We start from the raw sequence: 27,830 nt of genomic DNA, 5'->3' as shown, positions 1-27,830 counted from the left end.
AAAAAAAGGCTCTGGGAAGAGACCACGGAGGAGAGAGGGACAGCTGGGAGATGGAGGCAGTGCTTACAAGCCTAGTAGCTGCAGATGAGGTATTTAAACTCCCACACCAGTTTCCTCATCTGTAAAATGGGAATACTACATACCTCTTAGGAATGCTGTAATGATGATGAGTTCTTCATATAAAGCGTTCAGCACAATGCCCAGGGCAAGAACTCAACAGATTTACTCCACAGGAATTCAATGACATCTGACCACAGTCCATATAACAATTATATAATTGTTATTATAAAAATGGCCACTGCACCTTCTGCCCCCTGCACTGCTGTTGCCCTGTCTTTCCTTGCTAAGGAACAGTCACGAGAACGCCAGATCTGATGCAGGGTACAGGGTGTCTATGGGTATATGACTTATCTACTGCTGCAGAACAAATTACCACAAACTAAGTAGCTTAAAACAGCATTCATTTATCATCTCACAGTTTCTCCCGGTCAGGAGCTCAAGCAAGAGTCCTCTGCTCAGGGTCTCACAAGACTACAGTCGAGACGTTGGCCAGGCTGAGACGTTGGCCAGGCTGGGGTTTCATTTGAGGCTTGGTGTCCTCTTCCAAGCTCACATGGCTGTTGGTGGAATTCAGTCCTTGCAGCTGTAGGACTGAAGTCCCCATTTTATTGCTGGCTGTCAGCTGTGTCTCAGCCTCTAGACACAGCCCATAGATGCTTGCCACGTGGCCCTCTGCCAGACTTTCTCCCAAAAAGACAGTTTACTTCTTCAGAGCCAGCAGGAGAATCTCTCCCTTTCGGCAGGACCCAGTACCTCTTTTAAAGACTTTCACCTGATTAAGTCAGGCCCACCTGGAGACAATCTCCTTTTGATTAACTGAGAATCAGTTGATTTGGGACTTATTACACCTGCAGCATCCCTTCACCTTGGCATATGATGTAACATAATCAAGGGTTCTGAGTTCTCTGATTTGGAGGAGTTCACGACTTAAAAATGAGGATAACACTAATCGTTTGTTCTTAAGTCTTCCAGCAGCCCTGTGGGCAACATGTGAAAATGCCTTCTAAAATACTACACACATACTGTTCAATACCCAGGGAGGGGTTTTCCCCACTCCGGCTGATTTCATCTCTGGCAAAGGGTGAAATTGTCACTAGCACCTGCTGTCATATCTCATAGCACTTCCTTTTAGATCTGCTGCAGCCTGCCCACCAACAAGGGGCCAAAAGGATAAATTATGGTACAACCAAATAAGGACTCGTATGCAGTTATCACAACATCATTTTCAAACAAAGTTTAATGACATGGGGAAATACTCACTGGTGCATTGATAATGAAAAAGAAATGACCCCAAATTGTCCTTTTATGAGCTCAAGATCTGGACTCAAACTGCCTGGTCCAAAAGTCAGCTTCACTACTTATGGCCTTGGTGACTTTGGGTAAGTCACCTAATCTCTCTGAGCCTCAGTTTCCTCATCTATAAAGTGCAGATAATGATAGGACCTACTTACCATAAGGATTAAATGAGGTAACAGGTAAAATGCCTCGCCCAATGGCTGACATCTAACAGGGACTCAGTGAGTGATAGATGCTATTATTATTATTAGTTATGTACCACTTTCATCATTTGAGAGGAAAAGTTTTAAAAAAAACTTCATAAACAATATTAGTGTTCCTGCTGCCTTCTTAGGGGAATAAAGAAAACCAGAGGAAAAAGTGAATAAAAATATATTGAGGTCATACTATATTTAGTCATTCTCTCTGCTTTCCAGAAGGTTCCAATTTACTCTGTACCTGAAAGCATTTAATTAATTTCTCCTTTTTTCCCCCTTCCCACTCCCTCTGAAGAAACTTTATTTGCTCCATTATTAAAAATGAGGATGAGGGGCCGGCCTGGTAGTGCAGTGGTTAAGTTTGTGCTCTCTGCTTCTGAAGCCTGGAGTTCCCGGGTTCAGATCCTGGGCACGGACTTACACACTACTCATCAAGCCATGCTGTGGTGGCGTCCCGTATACAAAATAGAGGAAGACTGGCACAGATGTTAGCTCAGAGCCAATCTCCCACAAAAAAAAAAAAAAAACAGAAAAAAAAATGATAATACCGCTTTTCTCTTAAGTTTCACAGCAATCCTTTCTGTAATTAACACGTGGAAACCACTTTATAGACAATTTCTCTCTTTTTCTATCAATCTATCCTTCTACCTATCTAAAGTAAGAAAAAAAAAAGTGTGGCTGTCCCCGGAAAAGAAAGCCATCTCACTGCCATCGCTGATTAAAACACAAACCAGGTGAAATGCTTTCTCTGCAGGAGGCTGAGAAGCATCTCTGTTAATGATTTCCGCCAGGGAGCGTGAGATGGGGCCGTGGTGAGGAGAGTCCAGCCCATCCTCCTTTTCCCTCAGGAAGACCCGAGGCCTCCGTGCAACCAGCAGCCAGCACTAGGCTCTGAGCCAGGCCGCTGATGCCAGGAGTTGCTAAGGACCCCAGTGAGGAATGCCAGGGAGTGAGCAGTGGGTGAGGGAACCACTGAGCCAAACCAGTAACAAAGAAGCGAGCATATGGCGGGCGGCAGGTCAGAGGGAGGCTTCCCCGGGCAGCATGCCTGGGCAGATGGCAGCAGGGAGGAAACAGATGGATGTCCAGTGGTGTTAAGCAGGAAGCGCCAAATGAGAGTCGGGGAGGAGGGGCTGGGAGGAAAGGAGCAGAGAATGGGCCTTTCCTGACTCAGAATTTAAATAAATACACTGACCCACACAGGGGGTCCCCGAAGTGAGGCACATGGTGACCCTGGAGGGTCTCCAGGACCCACTGTGAGGCCAGAAACCCTGTGGGATCCTGCATACTTACATGGGACCACACACACACACATCCATGCTCCCCTGGCCCCACAGCCTGGTGGACCCTTCAGCTCGTGTTTTCATCAGTAGCATCTCCGCTGGCCAGTGGTTCTCACTCTGGGGGGCAGGTGGTGATTGGGGTAGCCTGGAGGGAAGTTCTTTCCAGAGGTTAAGAAATCCACATGCTCTGCAGCCTGAAAAAAATAAGGTCTCACACCTGCGTGGTACTCTCAGTCTTCAAATGAAGGCAGGTGCTGTTGCCAGTACTTAACTACAAGTGCATTAAAGGCATTACGGAATTTTCTAGCCTGTCAATGTCACTGTTCCTTTTCCAAACCATCAGATACCAAAAATACAGTTACAACTTAAAATATTATTACTATCACATTTGATTCCCTGAAATTTCTGGATGGGGGGCCGGCCCCGTGGTGTAGCGGTTAAGTGCATGCGCTCTGCTGCCGGCGGCCCGGGTTCAGATCCCGGGCGCGCACTGACGCACCGCTTGTCCGGCCATGCTGTGCCAGCGTCCCATATAAAGTGGAAGAAGATGGGCACAGATGTTAGCCCACGGCCAGTCTTCCTCAGCAAAAAGAGGAGGATTGGCAAGGATGTTAGCTCACGGCTGATCTTCCTCACAAAAAAAAATAAATAGATAAAAATACAGGATCTACCTTAAAAAAAAGAAAAAAGAAGAAATTTCTGGATGATAAAGGAACACTCATTAATTTCTAGATGTTAAAAAGTCTAGACAATTGTTTAATGCCACTATGCTCCATGCTCAGAAGGGCAAGAAGCACTTCATTTCTCGCTCTGTAAAAGGTCACTGCCATTTATCCTGAGGAAGTATTTACGGATTTGTACACCAGGACTTCTCTACAAGGAAGTTCATCACAGCCTTGCTTGTACTTGGGCAGAACTGGAAGCTCCCTGAGCCACAATAAAGGGGAGGTGCTGGTCACACAGACCATGGTACATCCAACATTAAGTGACATGAAAAAACATTCATCATATATTAAACAAAAGAAGTATTTTACAAAATATGTACAGTATATTACCCTAATTTTGTTAAAAAACCCAAATTATAGATGTCTACTATGAAATAAAAAATTTTACTTTAAATATTAATCTCAGGGGAGAGGTGGGTGGGAGAGTCTATTTTCTTCTCTGTGTTTCCCAAAGTTTCTACGATGAACAAATATTACTTCTGTGATCAGGAATAAAGCCCATAAACTGTCACATTTTATTATTTTCATTTTGATTTGTTTGGTCATTGATGGAAAGTAGTTTCTTGTTCTTGGATCAGGACAGGGTTGGGGTCAGAGAGTCTTGGCAGTGAAGTTCTTTGCTGCCCTTAACTCTCCAGCAAACAGGACATGAGTGTGCAGACTGCATTTGGGAACCACACTGGTGCTCCCCTGCTGTGCCGGTCTAAACAGAACATAGAGAGGTGCACCGTTCTGGGTTATGCTGGGTCATTCTCCACTCATAGGTCTATCCGCAGCTATACCAGAGGCTGAGATCCCCTACAGTCTAATTCCATTTGGGAACTGGGCTGTGAATTCCCAAAGTGAAGCCCATAACTGCCCAGGTCTCCAATTTCATTTCAGACAAAACCTCTCTTTAGGATATTAAGTATCTGCACTGCCCTCATCACTATCTTGAAATAAATAAAATGTATACATATGATCCTAATCCCTGTGACAACCAAAAAAAGAGTTTCCATAAAATTCCAAAATAACCCCTAGGGGGTGGTACAGCCCTGGTTGAGAACCACCACTTCAATGGTGGGTTGATATTGACATGATGCTTCCCTGATATTCTTAGAATAAGAACCATACCCTCACCATGATCTGGCAGGCCTAGGGGGTCTAGCCCATGCGTATTTCTCCAGTCTCACCCACGACACTCCCATCCTTGTTCCCTCCCCTCCAAGCACAGCAATACTCCTTCCTCCAGACTCAGAGCCATTGTCTGTGCTCTTCCTCGTTCTGGTAATGCTGTTCCCTCATCCTTTAAACATCCTTTCCTCAGAGAACCCCTTCCTTAGAGAAGCCCTTCCTTACTTCCCGGACAGGTCACACCCCCTACTTAATTCTCTACGATTCTGAGTACCTCTCTTTCATAGCTTTTGTCCCAGTTTATAGTTTTATATTTATAATCACTTGATTAATGTTTATTTTCCCTATAAGAGTATAAGGAGGACAGGGGCTGATCTGTCTTGTTTACTCTTCTTTTCACAGTGCCTTAGCAAACAGCAGGTGTGCAAACATTTGCTGAATAAATAAATGAAGCTTCTAGAAGACATTTAGGTTTCCATCTTTGCTGCTTGTGAAACTACATTCTGATTCTCCTTCCATATTATGGTTCTGCAAATGTCACAGTCTCTGTGTTTCTGCACAGGCAGACAAGGTCTGTCTTGTTACCTGCTGTATTCCACACACCTTGCAGAGTTACAAACACAGCAGATGCTCAATAAATGAGATGAAGCCTCTTTCTAAATGCCAGGGGAGGGAAGGTTAAGAATTGCCCAAATACCAGCTCAAGTCTTGCTATATCTTCTTCCTCTCCACCCCCCCACCCTGCAACATATCATTTATCTCCAACTTAAACCTACTGAATAACAGCATCCGAGAGAGAAATGGGGCACTCCCAACCTGACAAACCCGGACTCATCTCTGAAGGTTCAATTCCAATGTCACCTTCGTCTGCCCTCTGTCCTTCCTCACTATTGTGGGCAACCATGAGAGCTCTCATCTCCCGGACCAGACAGTTTTGGTACTCGTCTGTCTCCTCAGCAGAACCGCAGACTTCTTGAGGGCAAGGGCTTCGTCACAGCAGTCTGTTTCTGCAGAAATGGAGATGAGCGTGGCACTCCCAAGTCCTGAACAAACGAACTGATAAGGGGTGTTGGTGAGGCCACACGCAAGGGCATCCCTTCCAGCTCAGGCCCCTCCGCCACCCGGATGATGCCAGGAGACCTGGCTCTTCAGCTCAGACTGTGAGGCTCACAGGTGGACATTCCTACCTCTAGTAGTGGACATGGGGTGGGGGACATCAAGAGATTTCCTGAAGTGCAGCTGTGGCCCTCCCACGCCCAGTGGCTTCATGCCAAGTATCTCCAGTCCTTCCCCCTAAAACTCTTCCCTAGATGTATTTCTTTTTAACACCTTTATTGAGATACAATTCACACATTTAAAGTGTACAATTCAACAGTTTTTAGTATATTCACAGAGTTGTGCAACCATCACCCCAATCAATTTTACTTATTTATTTATTTATTTTTGTTTTTGTGAGCAAGATCAGCCCTGAGCTAACATCCATGCTAATCCTCCTCTTTTTGCTGAGGAAGACCGGCTCTGAGCTAACATCTATTGCCAATCCTCCTCCTTTTTTTTTCCCCCAAAGCCCACTAGATAGTTGTATGTCATAGTTGCACATCCTTCTAGTTGCTGTATGTGGGACACGGCCTCAGCGTGGCCAGAGAAGCGGTGCGTCGGTGCGCGCCCGGCCTCCGAACCCCGGGCCGCCAGTAGCGGAGCGCGTGCACCCAACCGCTAAGCCACGGGGCCAGCCCCTTAGAACATTTTTATCGTCCCCAAAACAAAGGGAACAGCCTTTACAATGATTTCTACCCATTAGCAGCCACTCCCCATTGCTCCCAAATCCCCCAGCCCTAAGCAACCACTAACTACTTCCTGTCTCTATAAATTTACCTGTTTTGGACATTTCACATAAGTGGAAGCATATAATGTGTGGTCTTTCATGTCTAGCATCTTTCACTTAGCATAATGTTTTCAAGCTTCATCCACGTCATAGTAGGTGTCAGTACTTCACTCCTTTTTCTGCTGAATAATATTTCATTTTATGGATATACCACATTTTCTTTATCCATTCATCAGTTTCTGGACATTTGGGTTGTTTCCATTTTTTGGCTATTACGAATAATGCTGCTATGACTCTTCATGTACAAGCTTTTGTATACTTAGGAGTAGCATTATTGGATCACATGGCCACTCTATGTTTCACAGTTTGAGTGACTGCCAGACTGCTGCCAAAGTGGTTGCACCATTTTACATTCCCCCCAGCAGTGCATGAGGGTTCTGATTTCTTCACATCCTCCACGTTCTTGCTGCTTGTTATGTCTTTTTTATCGTCACCACCCTGCTGGGTGTGAAGTGGTGTCTCACTGTGGCACTGATTGCCCTAGATCTATTAATAATCGACAACTGTGTGAGTCTGCTGGGGATGAGGCCAGTCAGGCCTGGGTTGGCTCCACCTCTGTGGGTGACAGGCGTGTGACTTGAGTAGCTCAACCTTTCAGCCAGTTTCCTCATTTGCCAAACAAGTTACTTCACTGGATTCTTAAAAACATTTAATGACACGTACTTGGTATATAGTATGTAATTACTAGCACATTGTCAAGAACAATAGTAGGGCTCAAAAAATATAGCTATGAACAACAACAAAAAAACCAGTCCCTCAGGGCCAACAACTGTGACTGTGCCTCTACTCTAAAGAGGAAGACCAAAGAAACTAAACCACTGTGGCCACAGGATTATAAGAATTTGTTAGGATGACACGCCAAGTCCAACATTCACTTAGAAACTCACTTTCTTCCTATTTCCTCAGCTTCTCATTTTCTGGTAGTGGTGGACCCAAGACAGGCCCAAAGCAAAGAAAGGAAGCTGTTCTCCAAGGGAACGGCCTTTGCAATTTCTTTTTTTTTTTTTTTAAAGTTGGTTTGCTGTCACCATCACAACTTTTTTTTTTTTTTTTTTAAAGATTTTATTTATTTTATTTTTCCCCCCAAAGCCCCAGTAGATAGCTGTATGTCATAGCTGCACATCCTTCTAGTTGCTGCATGTGGGACTCGGCCTCAGGATGGAGGGAGAAGTGGTGCCTTGATGCGCACCCGGGATCCGAACCCGGGCCACCAGCATTGCAGAGCACGCACTTAACCACCAAGCCACAGGGCCGGCCCTGCAATTTCTTAAGGTAATATGTTGACAGGACCGTTGATCAGACCATGATGGAAACACTTTACGGGAAGTCTAGGACAGAAGGGTCAGCCTGTTCAGTATGCAAGAGAGACATCAACGGTCAAAACATGAGACCCATAGATAGAGTGCCCAAAGGGTGGCACCATTTTAGCTGTTTCTGCCCTTCCCTGGTGTTAAAACTTGGCTACTCAAGTGTTTTCCAGCAAAGAAGACAAGTGAACATCAAGTGCCCTGCAGGTGCCCCAGGAGAGAGGAGCAGGAGGAGAATGGGCAGGAGTCAGACAAGAGGCCCAAGGAAACAGTCCTAAATAGTCTATCATAATATGACCACCCTTCGAGGGCAACTTCACCCCCAGGGGATCTGCTCAAACCAGCCTGCAGCCACGGGGAGGTCCTCAGGGAAGGAAGAAGGTGTGAGAACCTCCCAGGCATGGTTTTAGGAGGGGCACACAAGAGAAGCAATTCTCCAACTCGTTGTTCTCTTCTCTGACAACAGGCCCAATCGCTGTCACCTGCAACCTGGCCCCAGGGCGACAGGCAAGAGACTAGTTGAGGAGCTTAAAATGAAATGGAGGTTTCTCTTCTCCACAGCCTTTGTCCACCAAACTCAAGGCGCAACACGGAGCCTACTCATCCTCATTACCTTTGTGCATCAAACTCATGCAGCCAGGTGGAGGCTTCTGATCCCCATCTTTGGCCACTAAACTCATCATTCGACCCATGATATGTCTTCCAATGATCAGATAGGGCCTGTCTCACCCCCAGCTATCTTTTAAGGTTGGGGAGGTAGGCTGGGCCCCTCAATTTGGCTAATCAGCAATCTGAGCATGATCCAAAAAATGCCTCGCTCAAAGCCAACGCTGCTCAGCACATTTTTATTTTTGTTAGTAGTAGCTAACATGCCTCTACTTCCTAATGTTTGGTCCATCTAGACACCCTTCTTAGAGAAAAGGGAACTTGGTCCCCCTTCCCTTCAGAGCTGGCGCAAGCAGGAAATGAGAGTCCCTCTCCACACAGCAGAATAACAGTGCTGTGGATGCAGGGGCAGCTCGCACCCTGTGTCCAGCCCCCGGGGGCTGGCCCACCTTACCAGGCCCCAGCTTCCGGGGCTGTAACCTCGTTCCTATTCCCCCATCCCTTTCTCCACATCCCTCTTCAAAACCACGACTCCCCCTTCCACCGTTCTTGCGGCAAACATTACAATGAGTGGAGAGTCACAAACAGCCCAATCTAGTTTCAAAACACATCGAACAAACGGGAAAGGGATTAAAATTGTTTAGAGAAGGAAAAAACGGGAAGGGAGAAAAGAAAAGAGTGGGGAACACGTGAAGAGGCCACGCAGCGTCTGTCCTGGCGGAAGGCCCCTGCGCCGCGCTGGTCACACTCAGCGCCCAGACCTTCATCCTGCCTGGCTCCACAGGTGACCCCCATTCTGGCGACTCCCGCTCCCCCAAACAAGTACCGGCTCCTCAAAACAGACCTTCCCCTTGACCATCTGCCTCCTAGCGGCCCCTGAGACCCGGGCCCTCCCTTGGAAGTCCAGAGGGCAGGGGTCCAGGGCGCTGCCCCAAGGGTCTCAATTCTTTGTCCCCGCCACGGAACGCGAGACCTTCGGCCCCCGCCCTCGGGCGAAGCAGCGCCCTGAGCAGGGAGGAAGGAGGCGGCGGCGGGCGGGGAGGGGGCGGGCTCGCGGCCTCGGCGCCGCCGCCTGGGCGACGCTCGCACCCCCGGCTCGGGTTCGAAGCGGCGCGGCGCACGGAAGAGGAAGGAAGACGAAAAGGAACTTCTGCCTGTGCTTTCTGTCAGAAGGCGCTCGGGCCCCGCAGAGGGGCGGCTGGGAAGACTTGGGACCCTGGGGCCCCGGGAGCAAGGGCCGAGGGCCGCGCACACAACTTTCCGAAAGGAAGCTTCCTCCAACTTGACTTTGCGCCGCGGTCCCCCGCCCACGGCGCGATGCTCCGAGGGCTCCGCCCGGCTCCAGCCGCCTGGCGCGTCACCTCCCCGGACCCCGTCCCTGCCGGGCCACTCCGTGGGACCCCGGCCCCGCGCCCCTCTTACCATCTGCGCCACTTTCAGCAGGGCCGCGTGCGTGCGGGGGTACACGGGGTCCAGCAGCCTCTCCGAGGGGCTCGCGGCCGCCCCGGGTCCCGGTGCGCTGCCGCTGCTGCACGTGGTGCGGACGAGCCCCGCTCCCTGCGACATCGCGCGGCCCCAGCCCGCCGGCCGCCTGCCCCCCCCCGGCCGCGGCCGAGGGGCCAGATAAGGAGGGCCGGGCCGGGGGCGGGGCCGGGGCGGGGCCGGGCCCCCGGGCGGGCGGCGGGGAGGGCGGGGCGCACGCGTCCCCTGCCTCTTGCGGAGCCGCCGATCTGGCTGCGCCCGGACCCAGGCGGGAAGGGCCGGCCTGGGGCTTTCCGGGGAGTAGTGGCCGTCCCTGCCCTCCGGGATGCGCGCCAGTGGGGCTGGATGGAGGAGGGGAACGGGCGCCGTGGGCCGTGGCCGTTCCGTCGTGGGCAAGGCCTGGCCGCAGCTGGGTCTGAGCCTCCTGGGATTTTGTGTGGGTGTGGCTGCGGATGTGTGCTAAGAGTACAACTTACACTAAAATGCCCAAACCTTCCGTGTTCAGCTCCATTAATTTTTCTGTAGGTGTACACCTGTGTAACCACCCCCCCCAGATCAACAAATAGAACCTGCCAATGCCCCCTAAAAGGTCCCTCCTGCTCCTTCCCAATCTACCTTCCCTCACCGCACCCTCTTTTCCCCAAGCCTCAGGCAACCACAATATTGTCCTTTCTATCGCTGTGGATTAGTTTCGTCTGTTCTTACACTTGATATACTTGAAAAAATACAGAATATTCTCATTTGTGTCTGATTACTTTCACTTAAGGCATTTGAGATTCATGCTGTTGTACCTGATACATAAAGCTGTGGTGAACATTCCGGTAATATTTTTTGGTGGACATAAGCTCTCATTTCTCTGGGGTAAATACCTATGAGTGGATTTGCTGGCACACAAGGTGAGTATACGTTATCAAGTGACAAACTATGTTGCCCCTCTCTGGGTTATTTTTAAAGTGAAGACAGGCCCAAACACGGCTACCACAATGAGATATGGTATCAGTATTCCCTTTGAGCAGAGTGTCCCTGTAGCCAAACTTGTAACTTCCTTTGGAGATAACATAAAAAATCTACCTCTGTGAGATTATTGGATGCCAGTGCTGTCCTGTCATTAGAAGACTGTCGTCAGTGTGGCAGTCTTGATAATTCTAGAATGTGGAGATACTCAGGCAATCTCTGTTTTGACAAGTCTCCCCGGTGATTCTGCTGAACACTCAAGGTTGAGAACCAGTCATTGCCAAAGTTGAGGCATTGGGGGATTCATTACACTATTTTCTCTACTTTTGTGTACATTTGATAATTTTCATGACCAAAAAAAAAATTACCTCCAATATCTGTCTTCTCTTTAGACAACAGTCACAGTGCCTGGTACCTCCATTTCTTTCTCTGTAAAACAGAGATAATCGCACCTGGGGGCTGCTGTGACAGTGTGATAGACATGCAGGCCTTCTGTAACATTTCCAGTTCTATGCCCACAGGCATGAAGTTGGTATGGTATATCATTTTTCATGTAGATTGACATTTTCACTCCTGTACTTTTCCATGTCTTTGGAACCCACAGTGGAGATGACAGGGGGTCTGTGTTGAAGTGAAGGCTTCAGGGAAGCAGAAAAACCAAGCACTGGATAATTTCTTCTCCTCTGAGGAGCGTTCATCCAATTCTCCAGCAGTCTTCTAAATCAGTGATTTTCAGTGTATGGTCCCCAGACAAGCAGCACCAGCATCACCCAGGAACTTGTGCGAAATGCAAATTCTTGGGCCCCACCCAGATCTGCTAAATCAGAAACTCTGGTGGTGAGGCTCAGCAATCTGTGTTATGACAAGTCGCCCCCTCACCTCCCACGTAATTCAGATGTGTGCTAGAGTTTGAGAACCACTGTTATGTCCTGAGTCCACTAGAGTCGAGACTTTGCAGAGTTTCTCTGACCGCTGTTGGCCAATATGCCACCCAGCCCAGAAAGAAAATAATCACTGGTGGTGGCCACTCTGTGTTAATCACTCTATCATGATCACTTAAGAGCATGAGCCACGTGCTGGCCTGGTGTGCAAGAACAGCCTCCACACAACAGACCTGCTGCCAAGGACACTAAGATGTCTACATGGGTGTGGTGCCTTCTTGGTGTGAAGGCTGCCCCTTGGGGGAGCAAGGGCTTAGGCAAAGGACTTCATAGCCCCCTTTAAAGATTTCACACTCTACAAGGGAGCCAGCTAGATAGGTGGTCTCTGAGTAGCTGTTGAGAATTCAAGCATTTCCAAGTTCTTTTTTATCTACCCTGAGGGGGTGCATGTTCCAAGGCTTCAATAAGAGTATCACTGTCTGACCACAACTTGTTTACACCAGTGTGATTATGATGATATATCTGGTCATATATAATGAAAAAATAATAAAATGAGAATTGACTGTTTTAGTCACAAGGCTTTTGGTTGCAAGTGACAGAAACTAAACTAAAGCAAAAAGAATTCATTGGCTTACGTAACTGTAGTATGCAGAGGTGAAATCTATTTCAGGCACAGTTGGATCCAGATGTTCAAATTAGGCACAGTCAGGACCTCTGTCTCTTGGCTTCCATCTCCCCTGTGTTGGCTTTACTGTCAGGCAGGCCCTGTCATGACCTCTGGCAGCATAGGCCTATATTTCCTCCTAGCTAATAATCCCACCTCTTTATAAGGGCACCCCTTTCCCACTGGTTCTGGTGCAGTATTAGTCTGCTTGGAATGCTGTAATGAAATACCACAGATTGGGTGGTTTAAACAACAGAATTTATTTTCTCATAGTTCTGGAGGCTGGAAGTCCAAGATCAAGGTGCCATCAGGGTTGGTTTCTGGTGAGGCCTCTCTTTTTGGCTTGTAGACAGCTGCCCTCTCACTGTGCCCTCACATGTTCTTTCCTCTGTGCATGGTGGGTTGGTGGGGAGAGATCTGGTCTCTCTATAAGGACACCAGTCCCATTGGATTAGGACCCTTCACTTAGGATCTCATTTAACATTAATTATCTCCCTAAAGGCCCTATCTCCAAATACAGTCACATTGGGGGTTAGCGTTTCAAGATATAAATTTTAGGGGGACATAATTCAGTCCATAATATGCCATCTAATTGGTCCAAACATGGGTCTTGGCTCCATCTTTCAACCAAACATTATATCCAGGGGTGGAACATTTTTATTGGACTGGCTAAGTTCTATCTACCAATGGAGCTTGGGGTGGGTAATTCTCCAGAACCATAGGAACTGAATGGAGGAGGGGTGATTCCCAAAAGGAAAATCAGAGTACAGGTCCCAGAAAGGGGAGTGAATATTAGGCAGTGTTATGGACTGAACATTTGCATCCTCCCCAAATTCATATGTTGAAGCCTTAACCTCCAATGTGATGTATTTGGAGAGGGGGCCTTTGGAGGTAATTAGGGTTAGATGAGGTCATGAGTGTGAGGCCCTCATAATGGCATGAGTGCTCTTTTATAAGACATACCAGAGAGCTAGTAAGCTCTCTCTCTCTCACTCTCTTGCTCTCTCTCACTCTCACTCTCACACTCTCTCTCGCTTTCTCTCTCTCTCTCCCTCCCTCCCTCTCTCCCCTTCTCCCCCTGCCCTTCCCCTCTCCCCACCCTCCCTTCCCCTCTCCCCCTCTCCCCCTCTCCCTCTCTTCCTCTTTCTGTCCCTCCCTCCCTCCCTCTCTCTCTCTCTCTCACAGTGAGAAGGCAGCTATCTGCAAGCCAGGGAGAGAGCTCTCACCAGAAACTGAATTGGCTGCCACCTTGATCATGGACTTCCCAGCCTCCAGGACTGTGAGAAAATAAATTCTGTGGTTAAGGCACCCAGTCTATAGTATTTTGTTAGGGCAGCCTGAGCTGACTAAGACAGGAAGGCAAAAGCATCAGGTGTCCACGGCCCTTTTCCAGCCCCTGCCTTTTAAATCCTTTTCCAGTGAATTTGAAAGTTTATTAGGCTCTGAGAATGAGTCAAACTACCAGACACTTCTGAGGAACACCAGTCAGGTGTCCCTACCTCATGGCCACACCTGACTGGACCAGGGGAGCCAGGAGCAGCCCATCAAGGGGCTGGCCAGTGGCATCTGGAGTGGCCTGATGAGAAAGTATTGCCCAACAGGAGCTCATGAGATCCTCTCTCCTGAGGGGTCTGACTGGGAGGCACTGAGAGGGGTTAGCAGTTGGCAGAGGCAGCAGAAGCCAAAGGACTCCTGGAGAGAAGGTGGAAGCCGTGAGGCTGGGTGGGCCCTGAGAGGAACTGGGAGTGGTGAGCGGAACAGAGTGGCTGAGGCCCAGCCGCTGGAGAGCAGCGTGCGCTCACCGCTGAGGGCCCAAGAGGAACGTGGTCCTCTCTGCCAGCGGGACCCTGAAACCTTTGTGTCTGCTGCCTGGCTGTGTGGCTGAGGGGCAGGACTTGAACCAAACCACCCGGGTTTGGCTCCTCTTTCCATCACCTGCTAGACAGTGTCCTTGGGCAAGTTACCACCCCTCTCTGAGCCTCCATTTCCTCATGTATAGAAAGGAGGAACAGCAGAACTGACCCCTCAGGGCAACTCTGAGACATGAATGGGATGATTCACATGGACAGTGCCTCCAATAGTGTTTGGCTCATAGTAATATGTGTTACCTTTTTATATATGTCAATAGTCCTTATGTCCTCTGTATTTGAACAAGAAGGCTCTACTACCTGGAGGCTGAGGGACCCCCAGCGGGTTGCTGTTTCCATAACCATAAGCATCAGAGACCATCTGTAAGGGTGAAATAAAAGACTTGGGGTCTGTAATAGAATTTCAGGCAATCTGAGTAATTGAAAGAGCTTCTGGGGTGAGTTTCATTGGAAGGGGGAGGAAGGAGAAGGAGGATTCACCCAGGTAACGGTGACACGCATCATTCAGCAAACCTTACTGGACCCTTCCACGTGCCAGGCAGAACAATTCACAGAAGAGGAACTCCCTCGTCCAGGGAGTTTGCAGCCTATAACAATACGGGGGATAGAGTCAAGTACAGAGGGGGCTGTGACTGTCATCTCCACGGGGTGGAGTCCAGGTCTGGACTAGAGAGTTCCTACTCATGTCCAGTGCTTAGCAGAGTGCCCGGCCCAAAGTGGTACTCCACACATATTTGTGAGCTTAATACGGAGCTGCAGGGGTGGCCCACAGGAGGGAGTAACCAGTTCGTCCTGAATGGGGAGGAGGAAATTTCACAGAGTTGATGCTTGGAGCTGGGTCTTGAAGGGTGATTGAAAATGTATTCGGGGGGGCAAAAGGGGAATGGCACATGCCACGGCAGCAGGCCTGAAACAGTACCAGGATTCCAGGACTTGCCAGTGGTTGGTGTAGCTGGAGTGTGGGCACATGTGGAGAAGGGCTGGGGGCTCGGCTGGAGAGTTAGGCCTGCGGCAGATTCAGCAGGACTATGGACACTAGCTTTAGGACTTGTGCTTTTTGTAGGCAGTGGTTGCTGTGGGAATCAAAGGAGCCAAAATATGTCAAACATTGAGAACTGTTGCTGACACTGATGATGATGATGATGATGATGACGATGAGATATCTATTATTGTGATGATGTCCCCCTGATCGGAGCTCCTTCACTGCACATTTCTATCTTGGTTCTTGTTATTCTCTGCAGGGAATATCTTACTTATTTTTCCCTAGCCCATGCTGTGATTTGCATATAAAAATCACTTGTGAAACCTGTGCAACCTATACCCGCTCAGGTTCAGCCCTGGAGATTCTGATTCAGGATGTGCAGGGGGAGCCTGGATATCCATGTTTGGAAAAAGTTCCACGTGATTTTGAGGCATTTATGTCCCCAGTTGAAAACTGTTGACCTGGCAAATTCCTAACGATCTAACAAAGTCCAGCTGAAATGTCACTGCCTGTGGGAAGCCATCCTGGAGCAACAAGCATTCATTCAACCAGTATTTATTGAGCATCTACAAAGTGCCAGGCTCTGTGTCAGACATGGAAGTACACATTCTTTCCCCTTTGGGAGCTTCCTTACAAGGAGGAAGCAGACCAATAAAGCTGACAATTTTAATACAGTATGGGGAAGGATAGTGATAGGGTAAAAGTAGAGTGCTGTGGGAGCCCATGAGGGACACCTTACCCTTACTGGGGAGTTGTGGGAAAGTCAGGGAATGCTTCCTGGAGGAGGGGCCATCTTAACCACACACTGAAGGGTAAAGAGTTGTTAACTAGCCCTTGGTGAGTGGTGAAGAGAATTTAGACAAATACTAAGAGGCATGATGTATCAGAGGGCATAAAGTTTATTCAGGTTTGAGCATAGGGTCCAAAGGAGGAGAAGGTGCTAGATAAGGCTGCAGAGGTGGCAAGACAACATGGCAAAGGTGGGTGGGTCACCTCACTCCTGTGTGTGCACCCAGCCCTGCACCCACACTGCAAGTGTCTGATGCTCCCCCTTCAGCCTTAGCTGTCTCTCTTCCCAGACTGGGAGTTCCTAGAGGGAAGAAGTTACATGTGGAAACTGCACTCAGAGTCATGCTGCCTTGAATTTGAATCCTAACTCTGCCATCTAACGAGCTCTCTGAACTTGGGAAGTTTCTAATCCCTCCAGACTCAGTTTCTCTATCTGTAAAAGGACGATGAAAACTTGTACCTACACTTCCTAATCCAATGATCATCTGCTGCATATCAAACCAGCCCAAAGGTTAGGGGCTTAAAATAGTTTATTACTGTCTCTCCTGGTTCACATGACTTGAGTGGGCTCAGCTGGGCTGTTCTCACTTGGGGTCTCGCATGCAGTATAGTCAGATAGGAGCTGGGGCTAGAGTCACCTGAAGGCTCGACTGGGCTGGACATCCGAGTAGGTTCTCTCACATGGTCAGCGCTGGATGCCAGCTGTTGGCTGGGAGCTGAGTGCCCACAGGTGGCCTCTCCATGTGGCTCGGACTTCTCAGAGCATGGCAGCTGGGTTCTGAGAGGGAGCGTTGCAGAGTGAGTATTCTAGGAGGCAGGGAGAGGAAGCTGCCAGGCCAGCTAAGGGCTATGCCTGGAACTGGAACATCACCACTTCCTCTGTAGTCTACTAGTCAACGAGTTCACAGGGCCTGCCCAGATTCAAGAGGGTGGTAAAATAATCTCCACCATTTGATTAGGAAGTTGCATGGTAATATTGTCAGGCCATCTTTGGAAAATACAACCTGCCACATCTCCTATGAGGATTAGGTAAATTAAGGCATGGAAAGCCCTCAGCACAGTGCCTGGCACATGGCAAGTCCTCAAAAGTGTACAGGCTCTTCTTGGCCCTTATCCTGACATCCTCAGCACCAATCATAATGTCTGGTACACAACAGTACAGCTTTATACTTTTTAAATTCGATAGTGGAAGAACTGTTTACCTTTTATTTATGCTTAATTGTCATGCAGTCCAAGAATAATTGTGATTATCATTAAACAGGTCAGATCAATTTCACTGTTCTATTAAATTAAAACTAAGTCTGAACATGAATGCTCAGTCTGCATTATTTCTTGTGCATACAGAATAATCCCCTACTTGAAAATGGGGAAAAAATTAGAGGAAACATGTCTGGAGATTCAAGAGAAGGGTAGAGTGGAAAGAGCATTGGAGTCAGAGTTGGAAGACCTGGCTTGGAATCCAGATGCCTCAGGGCCACTCCGAGCACAAATCTCCATAACTGCAAAGTGGTGGCGACATGCTTACCCACAGGGCTGTTGGGAAGACTAAATGAGATTACATTGGTTCAGGCATTTGGTACACGTTAGTGGAATCTGAAATAGGCTGGGATGAAAGATGACTGGTCCTGGCAGGGTGGGGCATTGGCAGACAGGTGGAAACAGCATTTTGAGCCAGGACCTGGCAAAACAAATAAAAAAGCAAAATCCTCAGGGCTGCCCTTGGTTCAGATCTGCCCTCTTTGCTCATAACCTTCATCCAACTTATATGCCTTGTCCCATGTCCCTTAGATACACAAAAGAGAGGTCTGTGCACAACTGAGGGACATTGCTAACACTTGTTGCCCCGCTCAGGCCATTTGTACTGGTTCCAGCCTGCATCAGAGAACTTGGTGCTGAATTGCACAGGTGGTCCCTGCATTACCTTCTCCTCCTGCCCAACGTGTCTCTGGAAAAACCACCATACAGTGGACCGTCATTTAGCAGACTGGTACTGGCTGAGGTTTGTCTGCTCCAATATGATTGGCAAGGAGAGGTCTGGTGTTGGCCCATGAAAGCATGGTGACATTTGATGGGTCAGGCAGTGAAGCCGGGCCTCAGACAGTTTCCTCTCATTTTCTGATTATTTCTGTATGTTTGCCATGTCTCCTCAAGTAAACTGTATGCTCCTTGTAGACAATCTGCTTCGTGAATGCTCTCCAATGGCTGTAACTTGCTGATGAGTTGCTTACCCGTGCTTTGGGGCTGTACATTTAGAAGGGATAGGGCAAGGGGAGGACACCCTAATTCCTTAAGCAGTGGGAGGGTCTGCAAAAAGGTCCTGGTTTTGTTTGCTTGACCTTTGGAATAAGGAGATGGGACTCTGCCTGTTGGTCTGCCTACAAGTGAGGTTGTCTGGATCTCAGTGTTCCTATTTGTGAAATGGGCTGATACCACTTGTCTCTGAGGTTCAAACAGAAATGTATTTGAAAATGTTAAGAAAGATAATAAAGCAACATATGAACGTAAGAAATAATTAGCTTTTTGTGCTAATATGTTTTCTATCAGAATCAGTATTCGTTCTATGAAGTTATTAGGGAACTTGAGGGAACCGGAGCAGAGGGGAGAGGAGATGAGGCTCTTTTCTACTTTATCCATGATATCTTTCATAAATAAGACAAACGATGGCCAAAGATGACTACACTTCCCTTCAAAGGGAGACAAAGGCAATGGGGATAGTCCCCTGAATGGTCTTCATGCAATTGCTCTGGCCACTTGTCTACCTTTATAAAGAGACTCAAAGATGTTAATGTTTCCACTAATAGTGAGGATCTTGGTTTTTCCAACCTGCTGAAACCACTGCCTTCTCTTGTCTTTTATTTAAAAATATTTATTTCCTGATTATGAATGTATTTCCTGCTCATTATAGGAAATTGGGGGACATTCAGAAAAACAAAGAAAACAAAAATCACCCCACCATCCCACCATTCTTTACAATTTGGTTTGCTCTGCCTTTTGTGAACTCCAAGGTACACCATAAACATTTCCTATTAAAAATTCCTCACAAACCATTTTTAGCGGCAGCATTCATCTGTGTGTGTGCGTGTGTGTGTGTGTGTACAACTTATGTTTCTCCCTTATATATTTTTAGAAAGACAGTACTTTAACAACTGATCTTCAATTTAATAACCAATCTAGCAACCACAGTTCAGCATAGCTTGAGAAATGTGTTAAAAATACAAAGTTAAATCACGAATGATGGTGCTAACCAATTTTTTTTTTTTTTTTTTTTTGCTGAGGAAGATTAGCCCTGAGCTAACATCTGTGCCAATCTCCTCTATTTTATATCGGGGTCACTGCCACAGTATGACTGACAATCGGTGTAGGTACACGACTGGGATCTGAACCTGCAAACCTGGGCTCCTGAAGCGGAGCGTGTGGAACTTTAACCACTAGGCCACAGGCTGGTCCTGTAATTCTGATTTTGAATAAACTCGGGAGTGGGTGGGTTGTGGTGCATTATTTCTAAAGGCTCCATCAATGGATTTAATTATTTGTTTAACCATTCTCTTCCTGTTAGGGTTTTAGGCTGACCCAGTTTGTTTTCCGATTATAGAGAAGACCAGGGTTAATATCTTTGTGCATGAATCTTAGACTCTTAAGAGAGGCATCCCCAAGTCCAAGGGACTGAATATTTTCAAGGCTCTTCAAATACACTACCAAATAGATATCTGGAAATGTTGTACCACTTTGTCACCACACCCTATATAATTTTCAACTGGTTCCTTTCCTCACAGTACAGATGTTTCCAGTCGACTAGGCTGGAGGAGCTGGAGACCAGGAGTGAGAAGACCTCCATGTCAGCCCAAACTATTCTAATTACTTGCTGTGTAACATGGGGCAATTCGCTGACCACTTAATAAAGCCTCAATTGTCCTCATCAGATAAATGGGGCTGTGGACACCTGCTTTATCTGAGGCAAAGACGTTTTGAGGATCAACTGACATCTTGCGTGAAAGCAACTTATCAAGTATAAAGTTGTAGGTTGAAGCACATGAGATTGCCATTTTTGTAGGTCAGAGTCAAATATTGGCAATTTCATATGCTTCAACCTAATACTGTGTCATTAAGTGGTTTGAAGTTGTTAGGCAATTAGTCATTTATATGTTCCAGAAATCAATCAGCTAGTTGTGGTTTTCCCAGGTACCTACTCACTAACCACCTGGTAGCTGTCATTTAGTAATGACAGTCTATTTCCGAGCACCATAAACGGATCCACAGAGTTAGCTCTTCACCTTCAGGTCCCTCCTGGCTGCTCAGTGCTGTGTCCCCCTATAGTGCACAGAGCCCTCCCTTGCCCACATTTCCCCTCCCGCGTCTCCTCCTACATCTCCTTGGCAGTCTCGCATTCTGACAGTGCTGATTTCACAGCCATGCTCAGGCTTGCCCTCTATGGGTTTATCTCATTTCTTTGTCTCCTTACTTGCTAATCCTTCAAGGTCTTCTGGGACTCTTCATTAACTTCCCAGTATCTTCACTGCGGCCAATGTTTACTGAACACACACTATGTTCCACGCACTGTGCTGAGCTCCAGAGGGAAGACAAAGATGAAAACCCCCCATCCCACCTCCAAAGATCACAAACCAGACGGGAGACGATGGCAATAAACAATTCGACAGCATGGCAGATGCGGTAAGTGCTATGATGGATGTTTAAAAATACCCCACCTTTTTTTTCTTTTAAAATCAACTTTATCAAGGTGTTATTTCCATAAAATAAAATGCACTCATTTTAAATAAATGGTTTGCGAATTTTAACAAATTCAATACATGCAACCCCCACCACAACCAAGATGTGGATTATTTCTATCACCTCGGAACATTCCCCGTGCCCCTTCCCAGCCAATCCCTTCCACCTCTAACCCCGGGCAATCCCTGATTGGCTTCCTGTCACTATAGACTTATTTGATCTTTTCTTGAATTTCATATAAATAGAATCAAACATCATGTTTTTTTGTCTGGCTTCTTTCACCCAGGATAATATTTTGGTAATCCACCCACGTTGTCGCTTGTATTAGCAGTTTGCTCCTTTTTATTGCTGAGCAGTATTCCATTGTACGGTTATACCACAATTTGTTTATTCACCATTTTTTTAAAATTTTATTTATTTTTCCCCCAAAGCCCCAGTAGATAGTTGTATGTCATAGTTGCACACCCTTTTAGTTGCTGTATGTGGGACGCGGCCTCAGCATGGCCGGAGAAGCGGTGCGTCGGTGCGCGCCCGGGATCCGAACCCGAGCCGCCAGCAGCGGAGCACATTCACTTAACCGCTAAGCCACAGGGCCGGCCCTATTCACCATTTGTTATTCGAGTTGTTTCCAGTTTTGGCCAATTATAAGTACAGCTGCTATGCATATTCTTGCATAAGTCCTTTTGTGGACATATCTCTCTTGAGTAAATATCTAGGAATGGAATTGCTGGGTCATATTATAAGTGTATGTTTAACTTCAGAAATAATAGTACCACTTTACACCCCTACCAGCAATGTATGAGAATTCTAGATGCTCCCAAACCTTGCCAACACTTGGTATTGCCAGTCTTTTTAATTTCAGCCACTCTAGGTGGTGTGACATAGGATCTCATTGTGGTTTTAATTTGAAAAAAAAGGTAACAGCTTTGATTTCTAAGGCCTTTTTTCTAAATGTCAGTTTAGGCCTAATGCTCACTCTTAGAGGGTCAATGTTCTTTGGCACATAATGGCCAACTTACTTCCAGAGAGGGAAGCCACTTCTCAAGAGGTGACTCTGTCTTTGAGACACAACAAAGTGGAGTTCTCATTATAAGTCAGAATGGTTGGAGGCCAGATTGTTCATGTTTGCTCGTTCACACTCAGCTTTCCTAATGGGTGACCAAACAGGTCATGAAAATGCCTCTGAGTACCCATCCTCCCTGCTGTTTCTCTTTCTGGGATCTTACGTGCTACAACCACCCTTAATAGCCTTGGGAAGGCTTGAGTCTCTCTCTCAGGTGGACTCTCAAATTTTCCTTTTCCTACCCTTCTGTTGTTAAAGAGCTCTGGTGCTAAAGCTGACTTATCCCATCATTGCCATCTATGGGATGCCATCTATGGGATAAAAATCTGCCATTGGCATGAAAGTTTCTCAAAACTTACCTTCCAAATGGAATGTCTCCTCAGTAGACAATTTTCTTGCCACTCACTTCCTCAGGTTCTGAAGAGTCAATCACCTCTATGTTGCCAATCACTTTCGCCCAAACCCTATCCTTTTTCATATATACCAAACACCTAAATTCACTTACTCTCTAACTTATAACAATAAATAGGGCCCTATGGTGACTTACCATTAGAAAGAAAATCAGAACCAAGATTTTACGCATTTGCTTGAAAGCCATTTGTCAGGATGTCCTGTGTATTGGTTAGGATGCATACATACTGTTGTGAGTAATGGAAATTAGTTTAAGCAAAGTGGGTATAATTGCTCATGTAATTGCAAAGTTGAGAGTTTGACAGTATTTGGGGCTGAACTGATTCAGGGGCTCAACAACGTAATCATGACAAAGTTTCTTTCCATTTCTTTGCTCTTCCTTCCAATCACCTTCATCCTACGACTGGCTCCCCCTTGTGGTCACAGTATGTTTGCCAACAACTTCATGCCCACATATTTCCTCAGAACTTCTTTCGCAGAACTCCTGAGCAAGCGCTGGGTCACGTGCCCATCCCAGAACGAATCACTGTGGCAGAGGGTGAATTAGATTAGGCAGAGCCACATGCTCCATTCCTAGAGTCATAGTGGAGTCAGCTTCCCCCAAAGTAGCTGGCACATAAATGGGTGGTATGGATACTGAATAAAAATTAGGATAATTAGATAAGAAGAGGAGGGGGAAGAGATGTTGAGGAGGCAGCAACAAAGTCTGTTACACTCTGGATTTAGTTATTCTGAATATTCTAGAAAAAAAATCTGCCACTGACATGAAAGTTTCTCAAAACTTACCTTCCAAATGGAATGTCTCCTCTGTCAATTTTCTTGCCACTCACCTTCCTCAGCTTCTGAAGAGTCAATCTCTTTGTTGCCAAGAACCTTCCTCCAAACCCTATCCCTTTTCATATATACCAAACACCTAAATTTACTTACTCTCTAACTTATAACAATAAATAGTCTAATCTTCCCTACTATCCTAGGTCATCAACACTGGAACAGTTATCTCACCTTCCTTCACAGCTGTCTGCTTACAATTCACATTTGGCAGCAGAAGGTTACCAGGAGAACATTTACAGTCCAAATTAACCAATGCTTCTTAGGTTGCCACCTTTCTGTGTGGGTGTGTGTGCACGCATGCCTAGCCTTATATGCCCGGATTATTTTTTTCTGTGAAAATCCCATCTTTTCAACTAAAATAATAATTGTCTAAGGGACAGAAATATTAACTTTAAATTGATTTTCTGCCCAGGGCTGCACCTTCAGTTCGTGTTTTTAAATGTCTGTGCTTTACACAGAGAGATTTTATGTATTTATTTATTTTTTCTTTTTCTATAATTTTATTTATTTATTTTTCCCCCAAAGCCCCAGTAGATAGTTGTATGTCATAGCTGCACATCCTTCTAGTTGCTGCATGTGGGACGCGGCCTCAGCATGGCCGGAGAAGCGGTGCGTCGGTGCACACCCGGGATCCGAACCCAGGCCACCAGCAGCGGAGCGCGCGCACTTAACCGCTAAGCCACAGGGCCAGCCCGAGATTTTATGTATTTAAAATCTTTTGCGTGCTGATGCCCCGAAGGGATTTTCCTATGAAGGGAACAATTTAAAAACGTACAAAAATAATTGATATTTAACATTCTTGTCTCTACATTTTCTTGTAGTTTTCAAATATTGGCTAAATATTTATCTTTGGGGGCTATGAGTTGGAAATAGCAGTGGAGAGAGATTAATTGCCTAGAGCATTTCATTGACTTGCCATGAGTGGGTAAATATATCAAATTAAAAACCTACTCAGCTCCATCAGAGAGGACGTGATGGTTTTGGAAGGGTTGAGAGGTGAACGCAGATGGCATGCACAGATGGCAGAGAAGAGTTTAAGCACACTGTACACTATTGCTGTAATAATATTTTTCAAACCCCAGAAACCTATGCTTCTTGTTATGTTGGCTGTGTTGCATGTGCCTTTGTTTTTGGTTTTTTCTTCTTTCTTAAGAGAAAAATTAAAGCAAACCCAGTTCAAACCTTAGAGCTTCATCTGAACAATAGAGAATCATTTTGTTGTCTAAAAACCCACATTTAAAAATTATTCATGAACAAAGTCTCTCAGTATTCAAAAAAGGAAATAATAATTTCCTTTCAGTTAAATGCTTTTGTTTTGTTTTCTGTTTTGGGTTTTTTTCTTTTTCTATTTCTTTTTTTTGTGAACTCTCAGGGCAACACAAAGGGTCATGCTCCTGGAAAACCACAAATAAAGACAAGACAGCAAGTACTCCTGCATGGACACAAACAAGTCACTGTTCTCTTGAAATAGATCTCTTTGGTGCCCCTGGTTCAAGAAAGACCTACAGGGCCGGCCCTGTGGCTTGGTGGTTAAGTGCGCGCGCTGCGATGCTGGCGGCCCGGGTTTGGATCCCGGGTGCGCATCGAGGCACCACTTCTCCGTTCATCCTGAGGCCGAGTCCCACATGCAGCAACTAGAAGGATGTGCAGCTACGACACGCAGCTGTCCGCTGGGGCTTTGGGGGGAAAAAATAAAATGGATAAAATCTTTAAAAAAAAAAAAAAAAAAAAAAAAAAAAGAAAGACCTACAGTTGTAGTCTATTTGGAAGATATGTCAAAGTGGTTTATGGAATTTTTCACCTCAGAAATTACTTCCTATAAATGTGGCCATGATTACAGAAATCACATAAAGAGAGAGAGAACATAAAAGCAGATTTCTTTCTTTATGACTGTTTCCAGAAACAGACCTCTGTAGGTTACAGTGTTGCTGCCTTTTATGGAGGCTCGATTGCAATATAAAGTACTTTAAAAACCCATGGAGTACACGGAAGATGAATATATCTCTGTGAGTGTGAGAGGGAGAGATGGACAGAGAGGCAGAACACACAAACTCTAGTTATCCCAGCTTTTCTGGCAAAATCAGTGAGTCAGAGGCTGTCCTGTGGTGACTGGGAATACAGCTCCAAAAAGATGGCAGCCAGGACCACCTGCAGGTCTGCATTGCTAAAGCTCAACCTTCATGGCTTACTAAATGTTGGACTCACAGTGGCCTCCTCTGTGCTCCCAACACCCACCCACCCCCACACAGCCATACTCTAAACCACTTCTCATTCTTGGTGCCCCCCTCCCCACTACCTCTTGGGACCCACAACCCAAGGACATTCTTCACTGTTTCTTTCAAAGGTCTGGGGTGAGTGTTATTAGACACTGAAGAAATATCAACTCTCCTGCATAGGGGAAAACAGAGCTTGGATGAGGAATTCGAATCAGATAAACAGGAAGACCAACACAAACCACACACAACAGAGAAACAGCACCACAAAACATGGGCAGAGGAGCAGAGGCCATGGGGATCATGTCGACAGGGTGCACGGCTGAAACTCTTCACTGTCATCAACCATACTAACGTTTCTGTGGTTTTTTGTTTTTCAAAAGAAGCTCATTTTGAAAAATCACCCAAGATATGCTGCCGTCCCAGCAAGAACCGTCCTGCCCAAAAACACTTCCTCTAAGTGTGCAGCTGCCTTGCTGACTGGGGTTCTTCCCACCATCTGATCATATCTAACAATGATGTCACAAAATATTAGTGCTGGAGATTGGAGATGTGAGACCTTTTGGTCCGGTATTTTTCACAAAATATGGTACACAGGTCACTGTGTTCAGCAAGATGATTTTAAGGTACATGCAAGTATTTATCCTTTTAATGGTCATGTACTTATTTTAATATTGGAAAGAATACCACTAGCACATCAGTCATTGTACTCAGCAGCACCACTTAGGGCAAGCTTACTATCGAGTACCAAGGCCAGTGTCTCATTAGATACTTTCTGGCTAACTGGTTAACATGCGAGAATCATGGATGCCAATGATCCCCAGACTTGGGGAGGTGGGTATCTCCTACCACCATGGCCTGGTGCCTGTGGACAAGTGTATCCTGGCAGCCCCGTGAGGATGAAGATTTCCCCACAGCACCCTGCCTCTGGCTTCAGCAGTAGGTCTCTTGTCTCCAATCAGACAAGTTGCCCGGTATTTTGAAACATTTAATCAAAAAAGAATCTGGCATTTTAAAAGTTAAGTTTACAAACTTGACGCATTCTTAATATTAGCAATTTATCTATTTATACACTAAGAAAATAAGGTCTTGAAGACATCAACAAGATATTTAAGAGTTCATTATAAGCCACAGCACTTTGCAAATAAGTATCCCGTTTAATTGTAACAAACCACTCTGAGCAAATTTAACTAAGTATATAAAAACGTTAGTTAAATACAATTCTCTGGAAATATACATTATACCTACAGCTGTTTTTACAGTGAGATTCTTCCTGTGTGTTTTTTTTTCACCCTTTTTAATTCTCAAAATGGCAAATCACTGTATGGTCCTGGATCTCCAAGCTATAAAACTGAAATATGTGTTTCCAGCGTAGCAGATGGTGACCAGGAAGGCGAAGAACTGGAGAAAACAAAGCATAATAGAAAGAAGGTTTAGTTAGGGCACATCCCAGTTAGCGAAAGATATCATTTCATCTCCATTGAGTCATGCACTCACAGCATACCTTGACTCCAGGCTTTCTCATCTCAAACTGCTTTATTGGTTCAATTACCTTCCTTCCGAAATGATGTCTGGCTATGCTGTTTTTCTTTTTGGGACATACCTGGAAGGCTTGTAGTTTTGCTCACATAACGCCAGGGTGTTCACTTAGGGGTGAATATGGGTGGTGTACATCTGAGAAAAGCACATGTATTTCTAATTTAGTGTAGGCAATTTTAGACTAGGGTTTAACCTCAGATTGCAACAGGGTTAGTTAAATAAACAAGTTGAGTGGGTGGGAGGAAGGGATGAACCCACATGGTGTGTGTGGTGTGAATGGTGAGTGGAAAAATGCAGGCCCCTCTTAAGGGACAGCCCACACAGTTCCACTGATTCTCGCTGTATGTTGACTTGAGCCCAGTGCCGCCAAAGCCTGTGATTTTTAATCTCATGTGCACCATGCTCTCTACCTTTAAATAGATATTTTCAAATACAAATATAAGAATATAATGAACACTCATGTATTATCAATCAGCTTGAACAGTCTCATTCTGGCATTCCTGTCTAACTGCACCTTCCCCTCCAAACCCCCTCCCAAATATTTCTTTTGGGGATAGAATATTTTAAGGCCAATCTCAGAGAAACTTTTTTTTTTTTTTTTTTTTTTTTTTTTTTAAGATTTTATTTATTTTATTTTTTGCCCCCAAAGCCCCAGTAGATAGTTGTATGTCATAGCTGCACACCCTTCTAGTTGCTGTATGTGGGACTCGGCCTCAGGATGGACAGAGAAGTGGTGCCTCGATGCGCACCCGGGATCCGAACCCGGGCCGCCAGCATCGCAGCGCGCGCACTTAACCACCAAGCCACAGGGCCGGCCCTCAGAGAAACTTTTAAAATTAGTTTTTTAATTAGAAAAACAATACACATTTATGGTTTAAAAATGCAAACAGTACAGAATCACAGAAATTAAAGTCCCTCATTCCACTCCCCTCATTGTCCAGTCACAGTCCCTGGAA

The 27,830-nt window shown here is 46.1% G+C and overlaps 2 protein-coding genes across 6 annotated transcripts in view; both read right to left on the bottom strand.

Annotated features, from left to right (window-relative positions):
• The window catches only part of CMTM7 (CKLF like MARVEL transmembrane domain containing 7), a 54,083-nt gene extending 44,013 nt beyond the window's left edge, over positions 1-10,070 (bottom strand). For all 3 annotated transcript variants that reach the window (XM_087430672.1, XM_087430673.1, XM_087430671.1), the window contains exon 1: positions 9,895-10,070. In XM_087430672.1, the coding sequence (XP_087286798.1) occupies positions 9,895-10,038 (144 nt within the window). In that variant the 5' untranslated portion in view covers positions 10,039-10,070. The remainder of the gene's footprint in view (positions 1-9,894) is intronic.
• Positions 10,071-26,307: 16,237 nt separating this feature from the next.
• CMTM8 (CKLF like MARVEL transmembrane domain containing 8) overlaps positions 26,308-27,830 on the bottom strand; it is a 104,502-nt gene continuing 102,979 nt past the window's right edge. For 2 of the 3 annotated variants that reach the window (XM_087430668.1, XM_004419458.2), the window contains one exon: positions 26,308-26,736. In XM_087430668.1, the coding sequence (XP_087286794.1) occupies positions 26,653-26,736 (84 nt within the window). In that variant the 3' untranslated portion in view covers positions 26,308-26,652. Of the gene's footprint in view, positions 26,737-26,938; positions 27,010-27,830 lie in introns of all 3 variants that reach the window. The other variant, XM_087430667.1, reaches the window with a different exon arrangement.

Source organism: Ceratotherium simum, chromosome 5, assembly GCF_057802395.1.
Source record: "Ceratotherium simum simum isolate JZ-2026a chromosome 5, ASM5780239v1, whole genome shotgun sequence".
Classification (NCBI taxonomy): Eukaryota; Metazoa; Chordata; class Mammalia; order Perissodactyla; family Rhinocerotidae; genus Ceratotherium; species Ceratotherium simum.
Note: the sequence above shows the minus strand (reverse complement) of the source record. Positions and strands in the feature narration are given on the sequence as shown.